The sequence below is a fragment of the Carlito syrichta genome, unplaced genomic scaffold (genome assembly GCF_000164805.1).
Source record: "Carlito syrichta isolate Samal-C Ts95f unplaced genomic scaffold, Tarsius_syrichta-2.0.1 Scaffold307170, whole genome shotgun sequence".
Taxonomy (NCBI): Eukaryota; Metazoa; Chordata; class Mammalia; order Primates; family Tarsiidae; genus Carlito; species Carlito syrichta.
Genome location: NW_007251266.1, coordinates 1,302,824 through 1,319,668, shown reverse-complemented (window position 1 = coordinate 1,319,668; position 16,845 = coordinate 1,302,824). Strand labels below are relative to the sequence as shown.

The 16,845-nt window shown below is 36.1% G+C and overlaps 1 protein-coding gene across 5 annotated transcripts in view; it reads right to left on the bottom strand.

The window, feature by feature from the left end:
• Positions 1-16,845, bottom strand: part of DPP10 (dipeptidyl peptidase like 10) — a 579,521-nt gene that overhangs the window by 93,948 nt on the left and 468,728 nt on the right. For all 5 annotated transcript variants that reach the window (XM_021715500.1, XM_021715502.1, XM_021715501.1 and 2 more), the window contains 2 exons: positions 15,451-15,571; positions 3,219-3,373 (listed from right to left, as the gene is read on the bottom strand). In XM_021715500.1, the coding sequence (XP_021571175.1) occupies positions 3,219-3,373; positions 15,451-15,571 (276 nt within the window). The remainder of the gene's footprint in view (positions 1-3,218; positions 3,374-15,450; positions 15,572-16,845) is intronic.

The following is a 16,845-nucleotide window of genomic DNA, read 5'->3' as shown; positions in this document are numbered from 1 at the left end:
AAAACCAAGAAATATTTTTCTTAAACCACAGTCAAAAATAGTAAGTGTGAAAATTTAAATAACATATTAAAATGACACTGGATTTTAAGAACAAGGACCAAAGCACAGATTTATTTTCTGTGAGTCCAGTTGTCTTTTTAGTTACTTGGGTAGGTGAGCAGATGTACCTACTAAAAATACTTGAGGACTAGGGATTCTTTCTCTTGGCTTTGGCTGCTAGAATATTTGTCTCTCTCTTATTTTTAATACTCTTTAATAATAGTCACTAACACGCACATAAGATCTTCATCATGTTAATATGCGTGTTTGGGGGGCAGATGTGAGACTAAAACATCACCCATATATAGTTGCCATTAGGAGTAAATGGAGCAAAAGAACTCCACAAATATGTGTTAAATTGATAAGGAGATGTTTTGATTTCAGCTGCATCTCCTGAAATACAAGTTGACCTGCTGTAGGTTTTATTTGTTTGTTTTTCTTGAGTCCAGGACTCACTCTGTAGCCCAGGCTAGAGTGCAGTGGCATGATCATGGTTCACTGCTGCCTTGACATTCTGGACTCAGATGATCCTTTCACTCCAGCCTCCTGCGAAACTACAGGCACACTCCACCGTGTTCTCAAATGTTTTGAATTTTTGTTTAGAGACAGGGCCTAACAATGTTGCCCAGGCTGGTTTTGAACTCCCGGGCTTAAGCAGTCATCTCAGCTTGGCCTCCCAATGTACTGGAACTACAGGTGTGAGCCACTGTGCTCAGTCACCTGTGGCAACTTTATTGAGAGGGACAAAAATCAATAAATTTGAGTCATTTTTCTGTGCTTAAAATAACTGTGACTAGTAGAAGCACTAAACCTTTTAGAATCTGTTTGCTCATTTCTAAAATGGAGATAATTGTGATAAAGACTAAATGAGGAAAAAAAAGTGAAAAATCTTCCTGAAAACATAAAGTGTATTATTAGTACATGATTTCTACAATTAATATGAACATAATATTATATATATCTTTACTATTAAGCCATATTTAGTAATTATATAGCACATTATCAAATAATAGCAAGCTATTTAGGTTTGTATCCTGTATTGCCTGAATGATTGCTAACATATTTGAATTTTCTCAGATGCTTCTATTTTTCCATGTGTTTGTTTCAATATTTTTAAAATTATGTAGCTTAGGAGTGGCCAAGTTCAAACACCATGAGTCCATAACCGAGAAGGCAATTTGAGGATGAAGTTAGTGCATACGGCTTTTTTTTACATGAGTCACAAAATTCCCGCTCCTGTTGGGAAATCAGTTAGGAAAAGTTGTCCCTTTCATAGGGCTGATTTTGTTTCCTTTGTGCAGTGCACTGAACAGTTGGACCTGTTTTTATTTCTTTGTGCAGTAGACTAAACAGATGAATGTACTTTTCACAGTATGTCACCTAGTTCTCCATTATCTATTTAAACTCACAGGTCAAATTTTATTATCAAAAATAAATAAAAAATGTGAAAATTAATATACTTGAGAAGCCTGTTAGGTTCTCTCTGGGGGAAAATAGCTCTGGTATGCTGTACAGGCTCCAAATTTCATCACAAGAAAAAAAAAGGCTAAATTTTTAATGAAATGTTGGTATAAAATCTTAGCCATTGGTAGGTAGGATAGATGGAGATTTTTTATCAGATAGAAGAAGTTATAACTTATTTTCTTGGAGTACAATAAAAATCTCTTGGTAAACATTATTATTTTGTTGTGAGGTTCAATTGTTGCTTTCTCTTATAGATTACTGAGCATATGAGGCTTCTAATCTATGTCCAGATAAGACCCTAAAATAGCATTTTAAGATCATGGGATCAAATCCTTTATAATTCCGTATTTGATACTACAGCCTATAGAAGAAAGATGGAGGTGGTGGGGGAAGGACAGTGGAATCTCACTGAGGAAGACGTCCATCTTATCCCTGATTTCCGTTAGTTAAGTCTTTTTTCCTTCTTTTTTGTCCTTGTGTACTTGAGTCCACCATTCAGTAGAAGTATAAAGAAAGTGTGAATGACTTCATTCCCACCCTGACCATGGCTTCATTGCAGCCATAGAGTAGGGAGGGGAATGGGAAACCTCCCAGCACTTTGCCCAGCTAATGTAATGCACAAATTCAAAAGGATAAAACCTATTGTGCTTGGAGAAAACAAAGTACAGCTCATTAAGGGAATGGCTTAAAAACATGTTCTAAATAAAATCCGCATTCTCTCTTAATTAGGAGCTAAAATGAGAAGTGAAATTTAAAAAGTTTCCTATGAGACATCTTTACCTGATTAATGTATAGGGGGACCTCACTCATAAGCCTTTTTCTTTGTTATAAAAACATGGGAAAAAACATGGGAAAAATGCATCTTTTAAAAAAGACCTGGAGTAATTAAAGATGGCATACAAAGAGAAAAAAAAAGTGCAATCCAGATGTATTTGCAACCCTCTTCTAGAGACCTCACTCGACACTTGAAAACAGTTTTGCTGTCTGGACAGTATTTCCGTGTTAGCTTCATCTGATAAAAAATTCCATCTATCCTAACTACCAACGGGTATGACTTCATACCAACATTTCATAAAGTATGTTTTAAAGTATGCTCTGCTAAATAATGCTGATATTAATACTAATATGAATAAATTCTTTATGCTTAGTCTACTCCTTATGAGTGATTTTTTATGTTTAGTCTATTCTTTATTGAGATTCTTTATGCTTAATCTGTTTCTTACTAGAGATTCTTTATGCTTAGTCTATTTTTTACAGGAGATTTATAACTCACATTAACATGTAGTGCATTAGGTGCTCTAAGAAATCATCTGAAATCATATATATATTTTAAGAATGTTCAACTTATTTGACTTCAGCACTCTCACCTATTAACAATGCATATGGTAGACTTTGGAGAAACCTTTGCCCTGGCTTCAGTGCTATCCCTTATCTCTTCGCTTTCTCTTTCCAACTGGTAGTGTGAGAAAAAATAAGAATACGCATCAGAAGAAAAAAAGTGTAGCAAAAATGAAAGTTCCCACATTCCATATTATTTCTACCGCTTTGTACCCCAAAACTGTGTATAGATAACTGCGAGCTCAAAAATGTCTGACAACAATTAAAGGAAGTCTCTGTTTTTTTCCAAAGACACTTGTTCATGAACAGATAATACTATCAATCAAGTCACTACTGTAGAGAGATGGGGGGAAATCTAGTGCTTTCACATTACTTACCTTAGGATATGGATACTGCTTTCCTTTTGGATACAATGCTCCAGTAAACCGAGGGATAACCATGGTAGGAACCAACGTGTCATTTATCATCAGGAAGGCAAGTCTTTCTCCGTCTGGTGACCACCAGTGGGCAATGTGAGAATGCAGAATTTCCTCTAGAATAAATGAGTGTTATTTGAGACCAACTGTAGAGATGTGGGCTCAGTGACCCACGAACATCTGTCCTTGAAATCTCCATTGTACTGCTATATTTTCTAGACCGCATATTGAATTTATCAACTTCCCTGATAATTATCTCTTTCTGAGTTACCCTTTTAATTCCAGGAAAAGCAGCTGTAGAGGAAGAAAAGAATGAAGCAATGAAGTCAGGAGTTCATGGATTGTCTGCAATGTAGATGGAGTAGATGAAAGTACTACTGGAGTAAAAGAAATGAGGTCAATGATTTAAGATTGAGGTATGGCCTAAAACCATATTCATATCACCATTCATTTATATTTGCATGCAATCATATTTCCATCTTCTCATCATCAAATTGAGGACCTACCAGATTCATCAAACTATTTTAAGCTCCAAGAAAATAGAATAAGAAATATACTAGGTATCTTTCATGTAACCCAAGATCCATTATCCACTTTTCTATATCTGCTTTCTAGCCCAGAAAGTAAATCTGTATGGATGACATCAAAATGTTTCCCATACCCTCTGGCTTAAGGACATGATCAATATTGTTATTTGGCAGGAAAGTAGAAAGAAGATAGTAAAGTCAAGTTATTTATTCTCTTGGCTCCATCCTGCAATGTCACCTCAAGTTGGCTGTGAATTTTAAATGATGTCACTACTTCTGTCAATGCATCCACCTCTACACAATTTTCTCCTTCTGTGTCTGGTAATGGTTCATCTCTATAGTCATGGGGTGTTAATAGCTTGGCTGCTAGTAGTTTATATTACAGAACCTTGCTTTGTGGTTTCCATACACTTTCACCTTAGTAAATGTTCCCTTTGTAAATATATCCTCTTCGAGGTATCTTATTGAATGTACTTACTCTTGGAACTCTGGCAGATGCAGTAATTAATACCAGCAGTAGATTCACTAAAAAGACCTCGAAATTAGATTTTGAGATTAAGTTTTTCATTTATTTAGCTAGATAGATTAGATAGATAGGTAGAAAGACAGATAGATAGATAGATAGATAGATAGATAGATAGATAGATAGATAGGAATAATCATCTTTCCTAGTGGAAATTGGCTCACAGAAAATACCTAGCAAAGGAAGGCATTGTGAGTCATCAATTCTCACTGGCAGTGTCATGAAATAAAATGCAAGTAGAGGAAAAGGCAGTGGGGAAATCGCATGCTTGTGACACTTGGTTTCTACAACAACAGTGATTGTAAAGATTGGGAAGTACAGTTCACACAGTTCCTCTGACACCCCAGAGAGATTACATAGGAAAAAGGATGAAGCCATGACTGTAAAGTTAGGAATGCACATACATCTTTGGAAGAGTCCCTCTTTTCCCTAGTAGCTGGGCAGGTATGGCTGCAGTCCAAGTGATGGTTACAGAGCTGCAATACAAATTAGAGACTTGATCCCATGTGTTCTTTTCCCGCTTGGGCAACTTGGTGAGACCTGGTCTCTACAATAAATAAAAAATTAGCCGGGTATGGTAGCGCACGCCTGTCGTTCTGGCTACTTGCAAGGCTGAGGCAGAAAGATCGCCAGAGCCCAGCAGGTTGATGCTGAGGTGGCTGGGAGTGTGCCACTGCACTCCAGCCTGGTCAATGGAGTGAGACTCCAACTCAAAAAAAAAAAAAAACAAGAAAAGATAAACCTATTGGTAAAGAAGGATTGGAACTCTGACAAATAAAATAAGAGTATTTGGGTAAAGGTATGCAATATATTTATGATTTCTAGATCAGTCTCATACATAAAACGTTTCATGATTGATTGTTGTTATATGTGGCTAATTTTATGGCTGAAAATTCTGAATCTCAAACTCCATGTGAGGGAATAGATTTCCTCTTCATAAAGGCAGAGAATGGAAGACACATGTCTTTACAAATATAACAGTCTGTAACACAGAGGAAGTTTCCAGAGGCCTAGTAGTATGGAACAGTCTGAGATAGTTCTTCTAAAGTGAGAAAAAAATTATTGAGATTATACTTGCAAAAGTAAGGAGGATTTGGATTCTGGATTTTGCAGTCAACGCAAACCACATTTACATATGTTGCTCTATTTTATTTCCCAGGCAACCTGTAAAACTACCTATTCTGCATAGAACATAAGCAACAGGGTGGCCTGCAACAGCTGTAGACCTTAGCACAACCTTCTCTACCTCCTGGACCTTCTGACTCAGCAGATTCAATGGTAATATAAGTGTTCATGGCAGAGTTACTGTGGAGTCTTTGACACTCCCCAAATGACAACCATAGGACAGGTATAACAAGCTTTAGAGAAAGGCCATTGTCTCTTGAAAGACAGCCCACAGAATGGGAAAAAATACTTGCCAACTATATATCTGACAAAGGTCTAACATCCAGGATCTACAAGGAACTCAAATATGTCAAAGTGAAAAAAAAACAAACAGCCCTGTTAGAAAGTGGGCATAATATATGAATAGTCACTTCTCAAAAGAAGACATCCGAGCAACCAACAGATACATAAGAAAACATTCAGCCTCATTAATCATAAAAGAAATGCAAATCAAAATCACACCAAGATGCCACCTAACTCCAGTCAGGATGGCCATCATCAATAACTCAAAAAACAACCGATGCTGGAGAGGATGCAGGGAAAAGGGAACTTCTACACTGTTGGTGGGAGTGCAAATTAGTACCTCTGTGGAAAACAGTATGGAAATTTCTAAAAGATCTAAAATCGATCTTTTATAACCACCCAGCAATCCCCCTTCTGGGAATATACCCACAGGGACTCAAATCATTCTACAAAAAAGATACCTGTGCACACATGCTTATTGCAGTACTATTCACAATAGCGAAAACATGTACCAAATGTGTTGTCCATAAAAACAAAATTATGAACTTTGCAGCGTGGATAGATTTACAGTCTCTCGTACTCAGTGATCTATCACAAAAACAAAGAACTGAGTTCTCACATATTCTCACTCATAAGTGGATCCTGAACATTTATCATAATACTACAAGAAGGGGATTAGCAGTAAGAGGTCACTGTCAGGGGAGGGAGCAGGGGAGAACATAACGTCAATAAGGGTACTTGATCCCAAACCAGGTGAAGTGAGGACCAATGAGAGACCCAAACTTCACCTGTACAATGACCGCTTATGTACCTAATACTTAACTGTACCCTATAATTCTAAAATTAAAAAAAAGTTAAAAAAGAAAAAGTATTATTGATTTCAAAAGCAGCAGTCTGTGGGTCACTGGTAGAAAGAATTAGCCTGACCATGAGATACCAAACGACTATGACTATGCAACCTGAACTGCCCATCATGAACTGATTGTTATCTGATTCACAGAACGTAGAAATAAACACACACAACAACATTTCATTATAAAATAAAAATGGGATTGGTCCAGAAAACGTACATGACTGCCCATTGTATTAAATCTTGTGCTTCATCTCCTCACCTCGTCCACTTCTGTGCCACGAGGCATGTTTTCTAACCCAAGTTAGCAAAGGATAAATAAATACAGTCCTGGCATATGGGCAGGTCTGCAGGATGTACATGAACAGGCGGAAATTGGATAGACCCTGTACAATCTGACTCGGGAGTGACACTGAAATACAATAGTAAACATAAATCCTCCCAGTTGGCAGAATTTTGAACAGAATATTTAATTTTCCACTTTATGTGGAAAGAGATTTTGCTTGAGACATGGACCCATCCTGATTCACACGCAGTAACCAATAAATGCCCACTTGATCAGGGATATGGGACGAGTAAAATTAGAAAACCGGTGACAACAAGGTATAGGAAAAGATGAATGAACAGACCTTATTAGAAAGCATAAAAACATGAAGCTATTGCCCACTTAATATATATAAGAGCACAAACATAACAGATGAGGCTCTTAATAATCAGATGGACAATTTGTCAGTTAGTCTCTGGCTCCCACCCTTACCTACCAATGACAGTGACCAGGACTGAGACTTTGATATCGTATCATTTCCCAGGGAACTGGCTGGCTATCTGGTGGTAGGTGACTTGCTATCAAGAAGGCATGGTGTTTTGTTGTTACAGAGACAGACACATATTCTGCATGTGGAATTGCTTTTGCTGCCTAAAGCCGTGTTCAGCACTGCTATTCTGCTATTCATGGGCTTACAGAAACACTTATGCGTTACTGTAGCAACCATCACTACCTCAACTCTAAACAGGAAATATTTTTTGGCAAAGGGCAATGGGCTCAAACTACAAAGTAGAAATAGCAGCATTTTCCCTCACTATCACACCAATAACCTCGAGTAGCTTGGACTACAGGTGCACTCCACCAATCTACAAATCTCACCATGTTCTCCATTATGTATATGTACCTGAATGGGTAGGAAAGTAAAACAGTCTGCTCCACCTTAGTTTTGGCAATATTTGTTCAACGACAACCTTAAAGCTTGGGTGTCATTCTATAGCATGCAATGCATACCACCTGCATAACCACGAGGTAACAATCTAGAAACTACAAGGTAGAAGTAGTAGCATTTTCCCTCACTATCACACCAATAACTTACTATAGACAATTTGCTTCTTTTTCTCATAATATTGAGGCAGGTGAAGTTAAAGTTCATTGCCTAAAGGAGGAGTATCTCGAATAGGAATATAGTCGTAATTCTATTCCTCTGGATTGGAAGCAGAAATTTCTCCTTACCCGTTTTGGGCTCATTATGATTGAAGAAAAAGATGGAAGAAAAAAACTGACAAAACACAGCGACTATGCTGGGTCTGATGACTGGTCTCATCTGCCAAGAATAAAATGTGTCTTTGCTATACAAAAGAGGAAAAAGAAATATATTTGGAACTCGGGAGATTCACAAATACTTCTTTGCCCAATAGTACTGTCAATGGAAAACTGAAATTATAGCAATCTAATTATGAAAATAATGCAAAGAAATAAGATTTGGCAGGAATAAAGTTCTACCTGTTAAATAAACCATCTAGTAAACATGCTGGCAGAAAGTAATGGCAAAGGAGTGATTAGTTGAAGAAGGCAGCTATGCTAAGACAATGATAAGCTTATTTATTTTCTTAATGGGAGAATTTTTTACACAACCTTTTATGAAAAATACAAGTAGTGCCTATATTTATATATTTCAGATTTGTGACCGGACTGATACCATCCTGCAATATGACAGTAGTGAACAGGACTTTGTGCACTCTTCTTTCTCGGACATCAACTTTTCATTTAAGTAATTAGAATATTCCCATGGTCTCTGACTTTTTGTTGAGTATGGCCAATACGAAGTCTAGACAAATCAAATTGACAAAGGTAGTGAAAGCATGGAATTTATTTTTTTGGCTCTTACTCATTGAGATCATGTGAGTCTGAATTTGTTCAACCAAAACTCACTTCTTCTATTACTGTGAAAATCTACAGGATTCCTTTTTCTGTTTCTGATGACTGTTGCCTCCACTTCCTCCTTTGGATGCTAATGGTAAAACCATTGGTAGCCATAGTTTGTTGTGTATTCGTTGTTCTTGATAAGCAATCTCTTCATAGACAAAACCTCCTTGAATGTGCCATTTTTTTCCAATTTTGATCCCGACTCTGATTTTTACAAATAACTTACAATTCAGTTAAGGACATGTGAATTATAGGTATGACACACTGTGAAACACACACAAATGCACACACATATACATATATATACACACGCACACACACACACACACACACACACACACATACACACATATACATATGTTTGTATATATGTATTAATGTATGTGGGTCAATTGAGTGTAAATTCTAAGTTCTATGAACCTGAAGGCACAAAGAAATCATATTGACTAGAGTCAACACCAGATTTGTAAGAAACAGTTTTTGCCATAGGTGCTGACATATGTGTTTCCAGTACTTCCCAAGAGTAAGCCTGGCCCGGATTTGAAGGCTTGTTTAAAAGAAATGAGGCATCACATTTATTTTAGGTAGACCTCTGCCTAATGTCTCCACAAAAATGTTAACATTTCAAAAAAATACATACAAAGACTTGCAAGACTTTTCTTAGATGCAAAATTAAGCTAGCTGAAATAGGAGGTAAATAAAATAATCTTTAATATGCATTTGCTTAACAGTCATCCTGGATAAGGCACAAGCTTCTTTAATTGCAACTAATGGGAACATTTACTCAGGGATTGAAACTTCCCATGTTAATTATATTAAATTATTTACAAAGAATTTATTTTTACAAATTGCATTCCATTCCAATTTAGTGTAGGTTTGGCTCTTCATTGTTTTTATTACTCTGATTTAGAAAAATCTCATTGCAGAGCAGATGGAGTTTTCGACACATGTGGTTTTATATCACAGACACTTAAAAACATAACCCCAACACAGAACACTTCCAGAAAAATAATATACAATCATTGTGTTTAGATTAACATGCTATTCTGAAAAGCAAACTGATTTTTTTTTCTTTTTTGGCTTATCAGTTTGGACAGATAAGATTTCCTGAGGATGCTACTGGCAGCCCTACAAGCCTGTGTTTGACTCCCCCCGACCCCCCGCCCCATAGTTTCTGCATTTCAGTCAACTCTTTTGAAATAATCGTCTATAAGCTTCTCACTTCCCACTTCCACTTCCAACTACAGCAGTCTTGCTTTTGGCCCCACAAATTAACTGATCTTACTCCTGTCTAGGTCATCAAGGGTCTAGGAGCAAATCCAACAGGGGCTTTGGAATCACTTGTTTATCCTCCAGAGACTCAGCACTGTTGAAAATTCTGTCTTCCTCTGGTTTCCATGGCTGCAGTTCCATGGATGCCACTTAATAAACACTTAATAAATATTTGAGTCAGTGACAGAATAAATGCATCTTCATGTGCCCAACGGAAGGCAAAAAATACTGTGAAAATAGGCATTTTGCATTGTTTTTTATCAAACAAGAAGGGTGTGACAATCACAATTTGCTAATAAGGATGTTTTTATCTCTTAATTCTTTTCTTTTCTTTTCTTTCTTTTGAGTAGAAGTTTCACTCTGTCAACCAGGCTGGAGTGCAATGGCATGGCATGATCATTATGATCACAGCTCATGGCAGCTTGCTGGGCTCAGGAGATCCTTCCATCTCAACCTCCCAAATAGCTGGGACTTACAGGTGTGCTCCTCCATGCCTGACTAATTTTTTTTTAATTTAAATACTTTTTGTAGAAATGAGGTTTTGCTATCTTGCTTAGGCTGGTTTCGAACTCCTGGGCTCAAGTAGTTGGCCCACCTCAGCCTTCCAAAGTGCTAGGCATGGGTCACTGTACCCAGCCTATTCTTGTCATTCTTGAAGATCAATGTAAGGACCATGTCTTCTTTGAAGCACTTGGGATTCCTCCATCCAATCAGATTTCAGTTTTATTTATAATTCCATTTAATATGCTGGTATAATTTTTTTACACTTCTATTTACCATGCTCCAAATGATTCCTGAAATTATAGGTATCACTACACTAAGTTGGGAATACCCAAGACACGGCAACCTCTATTTCTGTTGCACTGCTCTCAGATAATGCCTAATAGAATATTTGCTCTACAGCTTTTGAATTGAATTTTAAAGAATAATCTCTTACAAATATAAGGTTCTAAAATATATTTATAAATTATTTAGGCACATTAGTTCCATTATTTTATGCTTAAATAATTGAAAGTGACAGTCATTTTTTTTTCCTACTTAATAGATTAGACGCTTTATGGAAATTTTCAAACTGTGAACTTGGTAACTGTGAACTATTTTTTAAAATAACATTTAAAAGTTTTTAAAAATAAAACTTTGCTCCGATATCTTATTTAGTTATGTTACTATGTTAAATACAGCAATTTATATCAATAACATTAAATGTGTTTTATGTGAATCATATTTAAAGCAATCTTCCATTTGAGCATTTTACTTTTTTTTTCAAATTTCACTTTTTAAAATGCATTCTATTCTATGTTTTTAATTTCTTAAGTTACTAAATGATACTAGAAAAAAGACAAAGACTCTTAAAATTGATATTTTTAAAGACTCAACATTAGTGATTGTGTTGAGAGCAACAATCACTCTGACAGATTGGTTTGGTTCTAAAAAGATTAAAAAGTGCCCTTAAAAATTGCCATAAAAGCATTTTATTGTCTTTTATGTGACTCCTTCTCCCATCTTTTTTTTTTTGTATGACATTTACAGAAGGTAAATTTCGTTTTAAAAAGTGAAAATGTTACATGTTATATCCTGCGACTCCCACAAATTCTAATTTAGATTGTTACTGATTTCTGTAAAGTAATAAAATGGAAATCTGCACACCAGAGAATCACACACATAGTGATGAAGATCATATGCATTCCTTTGACAATATCACAATGTTTTGGTGAGTGTGTTACAGGGAAAAGGTCTGGTACCTAGTAACTGGACAAGCAAAGTGATAGTGGGAGAGTAAGGTATATGAGGGACTCTTGAAGCAGAGGTCGAGGATGGCAAGCAAACTGGTGAGGGAAAATCAATGGCATCTGAATTGCTTAACCTTAACATTTATTTCATTGATAGGGTTTCTTCTACTGGAATTGTAGTAAAGATGCAGTAAGTCCATGGACGGTAAGGGTTCAGAGACTTTGGCTGAGGAGAGAGATCAGTGAAATCTGATTGCTTAGGCCCCCAAATGTGTCCTAAGAGACACCTTAGGAAACAATGAAAGTCATCCTGCTATAACCAGTACAATAGAGTATGACTAAGGAAACAAAAGACCCACACATTCAAATGCTGGCTCTGTCACTCATTAGTTCTGAGGCCATGTTCAAGTCTCTGATCCTCCCTGAGTCTTGGTTTCTCAGTAAGTGATTAGATATACTAGATTGTAATTAAATTATATAAATGTATGGGATATCCCAGTATGTCTGCCACATAAGAAGCCAAAGTATCGAGTTTAATCTGAATCCAATAGCTATAATTTTTCCATTTCCCTTTGGAATGTGTCAGACCTACAGTGTTATAAAACTTGTTATATGCTTGTTCTGCCCCCTCCCATGACCTCTACCAACTGCCAAATATACAGGTTTTTATTTTCTAGTTAAGAAAGTGGCTTTATTTTTTAGATAATGGTTTTGACATTTTCTCCTTAAAAATATAATGCCCATGACCGATATGAAGCCTTCCTAATTGGAAAGAGACTCAAGACATCTTAAACAGGGATCTGGTCAGCACAATAAACACAGTCTACATTGAGTATACCCCAAGTTGACTTAAATATTCATCAATGTTAAATGTCACATTTTGTCACCCAACATGACATGCCACCATACTGTGAAATGCTCACATTCCTGCTAAATTACTCTTCACCTCTTTAAATCCACTGTTCCTTGTTAATGTTTGCTGTGTCTGTCGCCATTATTTATTAGTGACCCAAACCCTAAGCCACAGAGCCATTCTTAACAACTTACCCTCCACCTTAACTGTTTAGCCACTAAGATCTATATATTTTATTGCTTCAGCAATTTTTAAATCTTCCCTCTTTTTACTGCTCTAGCACTAGTTTCATTCCACATTAACTCTTGGTAGAAAATAATAGTCCTATAGCTGTTCATTGGTTATTTCTTCTGTTACATTCAAGTTTTACGCTGTAGTCAAAGCAATCTTTTTGTATATGAAAGAACTAATCTAGTCACTTCCTTACTTGAGAAGCTCTATTAGTTTTTGCAATTACTAGTAGCAAAATAATCAAAATCCCAGGTCATCATTAGCTGTCACTAACCTTTGATTTTTGGTGCTTTCCTTTGTGTCAAATTTTATGCATCAATAATATCAAGTAGACTTCAGTTCCCAGTAATATCAAGTAGACTTTAGTTCTCTAGGCACATGCTGTGCTATTCAACCCTTCTGGGATTTTGTAAGCTTTCACCTCTGTTTGGATTATCCTTCCTAAGTTCTTCTCATGTAAAATACTTCTTAATTTTTTAGGCTCAACTCAGAGGGTTTCTCCTTTAGTAAAATGCTTGCAGATTCTGTAATAGACTAAGTATTATGCCATTGTTCTTTCATAGAATCCTGTGTTTAGTAAAATTTGACTACTTACCAGTGTGGTAGCACTGACATGGTTTCTTCATCTGTCAGGGTCTCTCTCACACAATACTGACAACATTCTGAAGATGTAGGGTATACCTTAGCCTCTTTGCTCTTCTAGGTATGGCATCAATTAGCTTCTGCTACCTTATTCCCAGAATTACCCAGGTTTCAAGTGTTTCTCCACCTGTTTCTTCAATTCAGGAGACAATCTCAGGCCTTTTCAATAACTTATCTTTTTGAAATAGGAATGTCAGAGTTAGCTTCTGTCACCATTAGCCAAACAACCCACTGATGGGTGTATTTCTTCTCAATATATGAGGAAGGTACTCCCCCAAAACTATGATTGTCTTTTGGAAGGTAGGCCCCTTGTACTACAGGTTTCCCCTGCTAGGTAAGTGTTCTAGAAATCCACTGTCATCAATGTACTACCTAGTGTTGTTGTGAGAGGCTGCATTCAGCTTCAGTGAATTTTTTTTTAGATTATTTCAAGGTGTTTGTCCATTTCACAATAGGTGAATTACAAGCACACCTGCCCACACTGTGCCTTGAGTGTTCAGCAGTTTTGTTTTGTTTTTTTTACCAAAATGGTATGACCCCCATGTCCACCCTCCCATGTCATCCAATCTCACCCAGAGGGACTTTGTTTGTTTCCCCAGATTAAAAAAGTCCTCAAAGGGAAAGTTTTGCTGATGTGGAAGAGGTAAAACAAAAATGGCAGAAGCAACAAAAGGCCTCAAAATTGACAAGTTCAAAACTGTTTTGAACAGTGGGAAAAAATGTTTTGATAAGTATATTGCAGCAAATGAAGACTACTTTGAAGGTGACTCAAGTTTAAACACATAAGAATAAATATACAATTTTTTATAAATAAACTCTAGCCTTTTTGGATTCCCTCTTGTATATATTTTCATAGCATACTTATTGCTGATATTTTCTTATTAGCTTTCACCACTCCTCAAGATAAATTGTAGCCTCTAAAAATCTTTAATTCGATGCTGGTGTATACACAGAAATCTATTATAGATATAAATATACATGTATGCATATGCATATAAATCTCAAGGATTACACCATCTCTTCCTTGATAGGATAGCTCCACCTAGCAAAATCTGTCACTTGATGTAAGGTTCCTCAGAGCAGTATTTGTTTTGCTCCCTGTTGTATCTTAGCAGCTAGGCAAGTGTCTGGAATACAGTAGATCTTCAAATCATATTAGCTGAGCGAAAGAATGAATGAATGAGTGAATAAATGCTCTAAATGATTCATTTACAGGATTAAAAACATCGAATTTGAGGTAGAGAAATTGCACTGCAAATACTACTCAATAAATGTATTAATTTTCTGAATGATACTTAGCATTATAATTGGTAATTAAATGACTAAATTCCTTTAAATCTTGACATATTTTGTCAAGATCAGTGGCAGAGTCTGAAACCTAGGTATTCAACTCACACTTTGAATCTTCCTCATATAATCTGTACAAAGAACAAAGATGATAATTGGTACATGATAAAACCTGGATAGAGTTTTTCACCAACTGATTCAATTTTGCATTCTCAGCTTTCGCTAAAACTTGATCCAATAGTTATTGAGATATCTCTTTAGGTGGGTTTTATTTTGCTCCCTATGCAATAGATTATAAAATGTGACAGAAAGTCCCTAGTGGGCATGACTAAAGAAAAGTGAGTGATAAAAGTTTTTGTTTCTTTTATTCCAGAGAGTCAGAAAAATTTGGCATCTAATTCTAGAGTGATTTAAGATGACTATTTTATTAGTCAAGTGTCATAAAAAATGAAGTCTTTCTAGCCTATACATGCCAAACATAAAATCACGTAAGTAGATGTAAATCATAACTACATAAAACATAAGCACATGCAAAGATATGAAATCATGAAGGCAATTTTGAAAGAAAATGAGAAAAAATAATGTTGTAAGCATTGTTCTGAAATGAATAGATTTTTTTGTAGATTCTGTATAAAATTATAAAGTTTGGAAATTTTTGAAACCAAAACTGTTCAACTTACCTTCATACAACCAGTCAGAAATCCCATTAAAAATGATTCCTTCTTTTCCAGAAGATGTCAGTCGCAACGAACTGCTCTTTATATCAGGTTGATAGTAGATATTATTTTCAAAAATATAAATCTGGATCAGAAAACATATGAAAAAAAGCCAACACATTATGATGTCTTTTTAAACTTCAATATTAGAGAATGATTGCTGAATAGCTCCATTGTACTACTTACCTACTTCAAGTTTTTTTTTCTTTAATGCATATATTTGTATTACTTTCAATTATAAACAGCTATTTCTTTCTTTATTGTATCAATACTAAGTTGTCATTTGGAAATTCCATGGCACTTGGTATTGATGCTTTTTTTTTTATTTTTTTTATTTTTTTTTATTTTTTTTTAATAATTAATCAGTATTTTTATTATAGTTTTGTGGGGTACAGTTAAGGGTTAGGTGTACAATTACGTTTCATTCAGACACCCTGTTGATAAGAGGTGTTTTCCCAGCCCCAGACAGATATTTGCTACTGTTAATCCCCTCCCCCTCCCCCCCATAGTTTCCCAGTACCGTCAGTCATTTTGTTATAGTATTACATTGGATGTTCAAGTCCATTATATGAGTGAGAACATGTGATATTCTGATCTTTGTTTCTGTGTGAGGTCACTCAGTATTACAGACTCTAGTTCCATCCAGGTTGCTGCAAAATTCATGATTTTGTTCTTTTTTATGGCTGCGTAGTATTCCATCGTGTATATGTACCACATTTTTTTAATCCAGTCCTCTTTTGATGGGCAGCATGGTTGTTTCCAGGTTCTTGCTATTGTGAACAATGCTGCGATAAACATACGTGTGCACTTCTACACTGCTGGTGGGAGTGTAAGCTAGTGCAACCTCTGTGGAAAGCAGTGTGGCGATTCCTAAAAGCTCTAAAAATTGACCTTCCATATGACCCTGCAATCTCCCTACTGGGAATATACCCTGAAGAACACAAATCACTCTATAAAAAAGATACCTGGAAACCCTGATTCTTGTATTGCCATTAGGAAGATGTCATGTAGATATTGTGACGGCGGAACCGTGTAAAAGAGGTTTCTTAGTTCTCCTTAGCTAGAGATCATATAGATTCTGCATATGAGGACTGCTATTACCTATGTTCCAGCTTCTAACCCCTGATTCTTTCTTAGCCCCCAGCAGATGGCCTGTTGATTTTATGGACTGAGCACTGCTATAACACTGATTCTTTTTCTTCCTTGGCAAAGGACTGTGGATTTTCCTGTATATTAGGACTCTCATTAGATATATCCTGCTTTGAAACTCTGCTTCTTTTAGAACTTTCCAAGATGCTCTGTAGATTTTTGGGATTGAGGACTCGTGTAACCGAAGATTTCTTACTCTTTCTTATCAAA